Source organism: Nilaparvata lugens, chromosome 2, assembly GCF_014356525.2.
Source record: "Nilaparvata lugens isolate BPH chromosome 2, ASM1435652v1, whole genome shotgun sequence".
In the NCBI taxonomy this organism is placed as follows: Eukaryota; Metazoa; Arthropoda; class Insecta; order Hemiptera; family Delphacidae; genus Nilaparvata; species Nilaparvata lugens.
In genome coordinates this window covers 92,824,962-92,835,370 of record NC_052505.1, presented here as the reverse complement: position 1 = coordinate 92,835,370, position 10,409 = coordinate 92,824,962, and the positions used below count along the sequence as shown (strand labels likewise).

The 10,409-nt window shown below is 33.9% G+C and overlaps 1 protein-coding gene across 1 annotated transcript in view; it reads right to left on the bottom strand.

Moving 5' to 3' along the window:
• Nucleotides 1-1,477: 1,477 nt before the first annotated feature.
• The window catches only part of LOC111053891 (organic cation transporter protein), a 31,837-nt gene continuing 22,905 nt past the window's right edge, over nucleotides 1,478-10,409 (bottom strand). The window contains 4 exon segments of the mRNA XM_039422127.1: nucleotides 1,478-1,710; nucleotides 4,420-4,556; nucleotides 5,050-5,231; nucleotides 8,962-9,176. Coding sequence (XP_039278061.1) covers nucleotides 1,650-1,710; nucleotides 4,420-4,556; nucleotides 5,050-5,231; nucleotides 8,962-9,176 — 595 coding nt within the window. The 3' untranslated portion in view covers nucleotides 1,478-1,649.

Here is a 10,409-nt window from a genome sequence, read left to right as displayed (position 1 = left end):
GAAGAGATTAGAGTGATATATACTGTATATAGAGGCCTATACATTATAACGTGGACCTATCACTATAGGAGTAAGTGCCGGTTTCACAACAGCCGGTTAAATTTTAACCGTGATTAATTTCACGAGAACCAATCAGAGAATGCGTTTTTGAAAAGACGACTTCTCAGATTGGTTCTCGTGGAATTAATCACGGTTAAAATTTAACCGGCTGTTGTGCAACCGGGCCTAAGTGAACCGCTCGCATAAGCAGACGCAGATAGATGTGTACCTCATTATATTCTACTATTGTGAAAAAAGTTTCTGCTGTTGGTGGCAATTAATCAATTTTTAAAAAATTAACCAATTTTTTAATTAATTAATTTCAAGCTGTATCCCCACTAACCAGTAACAGTCAAAGCGAGTGAATATATAATTTCCATGAGTTCTGTTTGGACTGTTCTCATTCAGCACGGCCTAACTAAAGTGCGAGATAAATTACTTTTAACATGAAGAGGAGAAACCCATTTCTCCCTCCACAGTTTGTAGCGTAGACACAGACGGACATCCTGCGCACAATTGGATGCGCCCGTGTCATTTTGCTTCATGTTCTTGTGATGAACACATCTCCGTAACATACACAAACCAATATACCTGCTGACCAGTTCACTTCTTGGAACATTGCCAGCAATAGATGGAGGGGAGTGTTGCCGCGTAGCGTTACAAAGCTCTCTCACTCAGACACAAAAGAAGGAGAATGCTGCTAGGTAGTGGGAGTGATTAGTGGAGGATAGAGCATCGGACCTCTCCGTCTTCGAGAAAGAGCCGTGTTAAAAGTAATTTATCTCGCACTTTAGTATGAATAATCCCATTTGGACTCATAGGAATAATATTCTCACTCTACCGGTACTTTTACTATCACCGGTGTATGAGAATCCAGCTTCAAGCTCCTATATATCGTAATTCTATAACGAAATCAGTCTGCACACAGGGACAATAGTAACGCCCACTAGTTTTCGCGGGAACACGGACTTTGAGATGTATTATGTACTTCCGGACATTCCGGAGTTCCGGACATTCCGGAGTTCCGGACATTCCTAATTCCGCGTTTCCGTCAATCGACATAAAATTTCTATATGGGGATTCAAAAACCGAAAACCCTCACAAAAAAGTAGAGCATGGACAAGATTCGCCCAAGTGAACATTTTTTTTGTTCAATAATGTCCCTGTGTGCAGGCTGCTTTATAGTCTAAGGCCCGGTTGCACAAAAGCCGGTTAAATCTCAATTTCACGAGAACCAATCAGAAAAGGAATTTTTGAAAAGACGGCTTCTCTGACGTGAAATTAATCACGATTAAAATTTAACCGGCTTTTGTGCAACCGGGCCCATGACTGTTGTATATCTGTAGCCTATCAAACTGGATATATCGACAAAATTACATTCTGAATGATAGGATTTATAGGAGCTATACAAAGAGAAAGTTAACTGAAACTCTCAAGCTAAAATGAGATGAATTTTAATATTGACAAAAAGTTTTTACAAATAAATTAATGATAATATAATACGCTACTGTACAAAATGTTTGTATAACAAATGCAAAATAATTTATAAATACTACCAACATTACTGTATAAAAACATTGGTGTGATGACTTTTTTGAGCGTTGTTTTCTTCATGAACGATTTCTCTGATCAATTGGTATATCATTCATTTCATCCGCTAATTTTTGTTTTCTGAAAAATAGAAATAACATTGAGATTTAATACGCCTTAGTTATTATCTGTCTATAGTCTACATTACTAAATCAAATCAAATCATTTTTTATTTTGACAAAAAAAAACACAACTCAGTGAAATAAAGATATAAACTTCTATACAGTTAGTTCCTGTCAAAATAAAACTACTACTTGCTTAATTATTCTCAATTTGTATGCAAGTAGGAGGTCAGTGAAAAAAACGTTTTTAATGGCAACATTCACACACACACTCACACATCTTTCTCTTTCAAGTTGGTATGTACAAAAAAGGTAAAAGAAGTATTGTAATAGAATATGGGAATCAGATAATTACAGAAAAATAACTCAATAGTTTCAGGCAGACATCCAGTAAGCCATTTTGATAGGTACTGTATTTGTTTTTTCAAAAGTATTTTGTTCTCAATATTTCTTATATATTCAGGTAGATAGTTGAAAATTTTGACCCCAAAAAGACAAAGGATTTCTGAAAAAAGTGTTATACACCCTGGGGTGTCTAGCTAAATTTTTAACTACTCTTCTAGTTCTGTATACATTATCATTTTCGAACATTTGCCGACTTCGATTGCCTGATAACATGCTTCTACTTCTACTAGAAGTAGATTGGTCAATTATTTGGGGTTTTCAAAAATCCAGGTACAGAAAATATCCAAGTAGGGTTCAAATGGACCAAAGCTACAGTATTTATAATCGATTTATAGGAAGGAGAGTGGTCAATAACATAAAGTTTACCCTTGTGTGCGTATAAAAGTGGTAACTCATAGCGCATCAAATAGTTTATTGTTAGTGTGTGATCACATTGAATGTAATATGTGTAAGTGCACATATCATGGTTAGGTTAGGTTAGGTTTGGATGGTTAGGTTAGAATTACTTGACACACACAACATTCAGATCATGCATGAGCCGAAAAACAAAATCTGGAAAGTGCCATTTGAAACACATTGTGACTTGCAAGTAGCTGGTCACACAGAACGCAACCAGCAAGTGCACGCGTTCAGTGTGAGTGTTTCTATTGCTCTTTCCAGATTTTGTTTCTCATCTGCACGCTTGGTCATATTAAAACCAAGCGTGCTCTTGTGATAAGCATTCAATTTGATCACATCCCCCAAGACTCAATACAATTTGTATTGTTTGACTGTGAATAAAATGAATTGACTCTTGAATACCAGTTCACAATGGTACTCTGGACGTACATTCTTGATTACTTCAATAGTCTATGAAAAATGTTAGGTGACCAATGTGAATCGGTCTTTTGCTGCTCCAAGATCCACTCTTACTCGCTTATGTTTGTTTACATCGTCTGTCAGCTCACATTGATAGACTACAGTTAGAATTTTTCAATTTACAGTTACATGTGTCAACAGTTACAACGGTTTGCATGTGTTCAATTTAGAGGATAGGTTTTATTCTAATATAAAAAAGAGATAAATTGATGTTTCTTTGCGCTTCAGTCACGAAAACGGTTGGCATTTGAAATAAAGTCAATATTTTGAAGACTGTATTAGGTGGTATCATATGGAAATGATAGCGATATGCTGTCATATACTATTATATTAAGCGAGCAATTTCTGTATTTATATATCTGGTCATTTTTATATCTGTCTTTTTTTATATCTGGTTATTTATGTTTAACGGATCTCGAAAACGGTTCTAACGATTTTCACGAAATTTGGAACATAGTAGGTTTATGATAACCTAACCTAACCTTACCTAACCTAACCTAAAGATTCGATTGCTCTAGTTCTCATCCTTGGGAAAACTCGCTGAACGACATTAAAAGGATAATTCATCCTTGGCTGAAACAGCTGTGAATAGTAAAAAAGTGAGTATGTGAAAAATCAAAATATCGCATCCCCGAAATTCATAAGATGACGTATAGCCAGCTGTGAAATATAAACACGATAATTTTAGAGAATTGTGTTCTGTTTATCAATAAATAAAAATAACGAGCGAAGCTCGGTGCCCCGATATTTAATATGATAGCGATATTTTTTTCTCTATGGTTGAATTTGTTAGTGGATATTACATTTTAAGAGAAAAAAGAAAGTTTTAGGAATCTTATGTTATGTTCGTCAATAAATATATCAATAAGAATATCGAAAACCGTAAAATCATAAAACATTAATAAAAATATTATTGTTTTGTACTTTTCATGTTTGTTGATAATAAACATTTATTATTATTCAAAACAGCCAAAAGTTATGATACATTTGGTATAAAAATTTACAATAAATTACCTACAGATAAAAGATAAACAGATATGGTAATAGATTAGACAGAAAAAAAATTAAGACAAGGTTATTGAATTGGCTTGTGATAAATCCTTGTATAGTGTTGAAGAGTTCTTTGTGAGTGAAATAATCGTTGCTTAGAGTTGAGAGGTTTCTATTTGTGTTGTTCTATTTGTGGTTTGTATTGTTCAAAAGGCTCAAGTTGTGCTGTAAGGAATATATTTGTGCATTCAAATTGATTGTAATACTGTATTTGAAAAATCTAATTGACTTACAGTTTACTTACTGTATTATTTTTCAAGACTCAGTAATGTAATTTTGTGTGTACAGTTGTTGTAAAACTTAATTTTATCTTTTGTCGTACTGTATTCAATATTTGACTTTGCCTATTGTTCTGAGAATTTAACGGCAATAAAATCATATTTATTCATCTTATTATTATAAATAGTACCCGTACCTGCCAAATTTCTCTCCATCGGCGATTGTGTCTGGCAGTTTCTTATTCAAAGTTTCTGGTAACCACAGGGCAAAAAACACCGATGATAAAGATAGCAATCCAAATACTATCAATGGTAAAGGCGTGTATATTTCAGTCTGAAATTAAAAATTAATACATTGAATGAAACCAATAGTTTTTAAATGAATGATTCATTTAATTTCTTCTAAAGCAATATTGCAATAAGACTTGACGATTCAAAACCTATTTGGAAAATAACCTATTCAAAATCTTTGGAACAGGTACTGTTTTGGTACAGGTAACCGATTCAAAACCTATATTTGGAACAGATTTTGTTATCTGCAAACTGACTCATATCTATCTAAGGGGACAAAATATTCAAGAATTTTGAAGAATGTTGAAGAAGAAAGCCGGCCAGGTTAACTGAGACGATCAAAGCGTTGCACCCTTAAGTTTGGTAGTGCTAGACCTAGTCGTGGGTTCGAATCCCGTCAGTAGGCGTGGACGTTTTACATCCCATCAAATCACCTACGCACTTCCCATCACCCACTCACAAGTTAAAAGCTCATGTGGTCATCAACCGGGAAAAAATTCCTAAGATAAATAATTTATGTAAAAATGAAAACGAACCAGTATGTTTACGTAGGGCGCAAGAATACCACCAAATCTTGCAAACGTTGATCCTGCTCCCATTCCAACATTACGTATGACAGTCGGGAATTGCTCTGCTGTAAAAATGTACACAGTCCCGTATGAGGCCGTAATTGCGAATTTCCCAATCATTGCCGATGTAACTCCTAACCAAGCCATTTCTGGAACAGAGAAAACAGCATTCAAATAATTCATTTTGAAACTTGATAATGAAATACCCAAAAGAATATAGCAATAGAAAATAATCATAGAATAAGCAATTTAGATTAACGAGATTCTTCTAAACATTTCTAAAAATTAACTTTCTTATTATTATACTTAATAGAACATTAATATTTATCTACTAATTTGATAATTTTGTTGTATTATAAATTTTTACTATTTTATTATAAAAAAACTTTAATCCCATATCAGTCAATGAAGTTTGTAAATAGTAATTATAACACGCAATAAGCAACTAATTACCTATACCCCAACACATATAATTTATAGTGGGGTGTATATTTATTCATTGAAATTATCATTTATTCATTGTTGAAGCACCGCCGATTTATGTAGTTACATTACAATACTATATTATCAATATTCTAATGTTGAATTCAATCTTCATTGTAATTAATAAGTTTTCATAATATGTGAAATTTGTTGCATAATTAGCTGCTATACTGTAATTTATTGTAAATTCGTGTATAAACCAGAATGTATTGTAACTTACTTGAATAAATAATTCTATTCTATTCTAATCTAGTTCTAGATTGTTTATTCTATGCTACTAGTAATTCCATGTAATAACAGCATTCAAATAATTTACCTAAGGTGAAAATGTTTTCAACATGGTTTTTCAGAATTGAAAAGAATTCATACTGAAACTCAATAAATTGGTTGAATTCGCTTATTAATGAATCAAGAGCAGGCAAAATTAAGCGTTTTTTCAGGCGCCAACCCAATCATCCAACCGGAGAGCTTCCTGCCCAGCTGACTCTATAAACGATTGAAAAATCGCTTAATTTATGGTATGGCCCTGACACAGTCCACCACATCGAATGTCAACCTGCAGCTTACATTGTAATGAATTACAATCAGATAATATTATGATGTATGATTCATTGGAAGGCAGAGTATGGAACATTTTTCTTATCATGTTGAAGGCTAAAGGTGCGTACAGATATACGCGCCGCGAACATGAGCAATTCACTTTTAATCAGCTGATTATAACTGTATTTTTATAGAAACGGTAAGATACAGATACAAGGTGCGGCAGTCAATCGGGCGATTTTAAAAGCGTTATCAAGAGTGAATGATTTAGATTTGACATGAAACATACAAAAACACAGAGTAAAGATAGTAGCATTTAGTTTACAAACTAAAAAAATAGAAAAGAAAAGTCCTATTTTCGAAAAAATAACATCTGTCAGACGTCCACCATTCCTATGTATGCACTCAGTAAGTCTTCTGCTAACATCGCTCATTACTCCAACTAGCCTACCGCTATGTTCTCTGGTGTACGCCCTTTTTTGCACTACCACCTCTCTTCTTCACTGTAGAACCAGTTGCCTCAAAGTTACGAACCCAGGTCTTTATGGCATTGGCTGATGGAACAGCATTATTACGATGAATCTCGAACTCTCTTCTAAATTCACGCTGAGCGATCACATAGCTGTCCCCGTTTTTAATGCTTTTACGGCATAAGCACGCTGTGCTCCTGTCCACTGCTCCATTGCTACTAAAATGCTTTAAAGTTTTCTACACGATGGGCGTAGCATCGTTCTCCCCACTCCAGCCAAACGAACACAAGCGCTGTTGCAAAATCGCCCGATTGACTGCCGCACCTTGTATAAAAAGCTTAGCATCAGCTGATTAAAAGTGAATTGCTCATGTTCGCGGCGCGCATATCTGTGCGCACCTTAAAACAATATTTACCATTTCTCATCTATAACCAGTTGAACCAATAATAATTTAAATAAGAATGACAAAAACTATACAGAGTGTTTCTCAAATATACCGACTAACTTCGTGAGATATTTCCTTACATCAAAATAAAGAAGTGATGCCCACGTTATAATAAAATTGGAAAATGATAAGACAACAGCGTTGCCGATTCTTGGCCTTGCCACTGCCTTCTTTACAATACAGCTGATACCGGTATATCTGATGAAATATCAACTGTTCAATATAGTTTATGATCAATTATTTTTCATTTGTCAAGAAAACATTTTTTACAATGATTAAATAATATCCTATACTATTAAACGAGCAATTTCTGTTTATATGTTTGTATTTCACCGGATCTCGAAAACGGCTCTAACTATTCTTACAAAATTCAGTACATAGTAGGTTTATAATATAAAGATTCGATTGCACTAAGTATCATCCTTGGGAAAACTCGCTGAAGGACATTAAAAGGATAATTATTATTCATCCTTGGAAAAACAGCTGATAATAATTATTTCGTCGTCTGTTGGTGATGGAAGTGAGTGAGCGAGTTCATGTGTGTGGGACTGTGTCAAAATTATGACTCAGCTGTTGAACTTTTGTAATCATTCAATCAGGTACTTAGTGCCGGTCGCAAAAAAGCCGGGTAATTTTCAATCCTGATTAATTCCAGTAGATCCATCATTTTGAAATGGTCTTCTCTGATTTGGTTCACGTGAAGTTAATCAGGATTAAAATTTAACCGGCTTTTGTGTAACTGGGCCTTTGTGAGGGAAATTTTTTGCACTCCTCTGGTAATTAATCTCAATTCACAGTGATTTAGAACATTTCTGTATGAATGTTATTATAATATCTTCTTTCGTAATAACTTTTTTATGCTTTTGTACTCCAGAGCGAAGCTCGGTCCCCGATATTATTTTCATAATCGAGAATAAATATTTTGTTAATTATGTTTCTAAATAAATAAATAAATGTCCACGAATAAATAAATAAAATAATAAATAAATCAACTGTTGAAAAAAAATCTGGCATCGAAGCTATAAAAGGATAGCTTTATCTGCTTTGCCAAATGATAGACAAGTATAACAGCACCTTCTTCTTTAGGTACCTTCTCCATTTCGGAGGTTGGCTACTATCATGACAATTCTTACTTTGTTGACTGCTAGCTGCTCGGAAGATGTCCTGTGACGAGCAGTTGAATGCTTCCATCACGTTTCTCAACCGAAACATTCTTCTACGTCCCACTGAACGCTTACCAACAAGTTTACCTTGTATTATGATGTGCAGAATTACGTACTTAGGACCTCTCATAATGTGCCCAAAGTATTTCAACTTTTTGATCTTAATGTCACGCACAATATCCAGTTGTTTACCCATACATCTGAAAACCTCAGCATTTATGACTCTAAAGGTGCGTACAGATTTACGCGCCGCGAACATGAGCAATTCACTTTTAATCAGCTGACTATATCTGTATTTTTACAGAAACGGTAAGATACAGATAATAAAAAGCTTGGCATCAGCTGATTAAAAGTGAATTGCTAATGTTCGCGGCGCGTGAATCTGTACGCACCTTAATAGCAGCACCAATGTTAATCAAATACTGCCATTATTTAATTTATTTATTTATAAGGTTAGCAAAAAAAAAAAAAATACAAGAATCGGAAAAGAAAAAACAGGCTATTGCCTAAAACTTCTTCAATTTCCTAATTTAGTTTTAAATTGTACAAATATTATAGGTTATGTCCATTCAAATTTCTACACCAAATCACAATCTAAAATATAAATTAGAATAAACAATTTTAAATTTGGATGGATTAATAATAAAAGTTAAAATACATTATAACGTGGACCTCACTATATCATACTGCCACAGAAAACGAACTTCCTTTCTTCCCCACCGATTAAGAGTCAGTCGAAGTAGTTTTCAAGTAAGTAAGAAAACAGGTAATATTTTACCTGCAGGTATGAAAAGATTGGAGATGAGTGCCAGTCCGGCAACTATCATACTGCTACAGAGCACAAACTTTCGTCCCCAGCGATTGAGTGTGAGCAGAAGGAAAGTGTAGGCTGGGTACTCCACGATGCCAGACAGGACAAAGTTCACATACTCGTTGCCTGCCAAGTTTCCTGTGTTCCACGATAACCCGTAGTAGGTCGCACTATTTACAAACCTGCAAATTTAACCATCCACATATTCATGACATGTATTCTGACACAAACATTTGTAAATATGAATGTGAGGGATCACAAATCAGTTGTAATGTATTTTGACTCAAATATAAATTAATTTATTCTGACACAAACATTTATAATTAAAAATGTGAGGAATCACAAATTCGTTATAATGTATTTTGGCGCAAATATAAAATTATGTACTCTAACACAAATATTCACTTTCTTGGTAAGGACTAAATGACATTAATAGTCGAAACAATTTCTTGGTATTATTGACTTGAAAATGACAATAATAGTCGGATTATGTTATGAGGAATAAAGTTGAAAACAGGGTAATTTGATTTCTAATGTTTATGCAAATTTGACACAAATATTTGTAATAAAAATTTGAGGGTTCTCAAATTCCTTATGCTTAGTATCGCCATTATATCTTATTGCCATAGTATCTTATTACGCTTCTCTAGCTATCGCCATCGGAAAGATATATTCGCAAATAAAAAATTACTAAGCGGTACCTCAATCGTTGTTAGGGAGGATCTCACTAAAGAAAGAATGAACGTATATCGGCAGGCTATTCAAATGTTCGGTCGAAATAAAGTCTGGACTTTGGACGGTGTTATCCATTACATTAATGGGGACGGAGCTAGAAGATCTACCGTTCGAGGTTTCGTTGAGGATGTTCATTGAATAAACGGTGAAGACTCAGTGACTGGACTATTAATAATTAGATGATGCTTTCTTTTTCAATGCCGTTTCTTTGATATATTTATTTTTATTAATATTATATTCTTATCATTTCCTTGCTTTATTCTGTTTTCTCATTTCTGTATAAAGTTTTTTCTTCCTTATAGCATTGAATTTAGATTTCTCTATACAAGTATTTTATTTTTCTGAATTTTTTGACTCTTCACTTAATCTCAACTTGATATGTAAACGATAAGATGCTGTGTTCTTTGTCAATAATTTTTTCTAAATATTAATATCTTCATTTATTGTATCTTATATTTTCCTAACCGTAGGAACGGTTGCTTATTTTGTTTTTCTCATTTTTCTAGGACTCTCTTCTTTAAAGTATTGTAATCCAATTTTGCTCTTTTCAATCTTTTATGTGTTCAAGATTCTATACAACTCATATCGTTTCACCTAAACTTGACTCGTCTCATGTGAAACACAACAAAAAGATGTTGCCTTCCTTTTCCATTTTCAGCGTATTCACCCATTTCTCATAA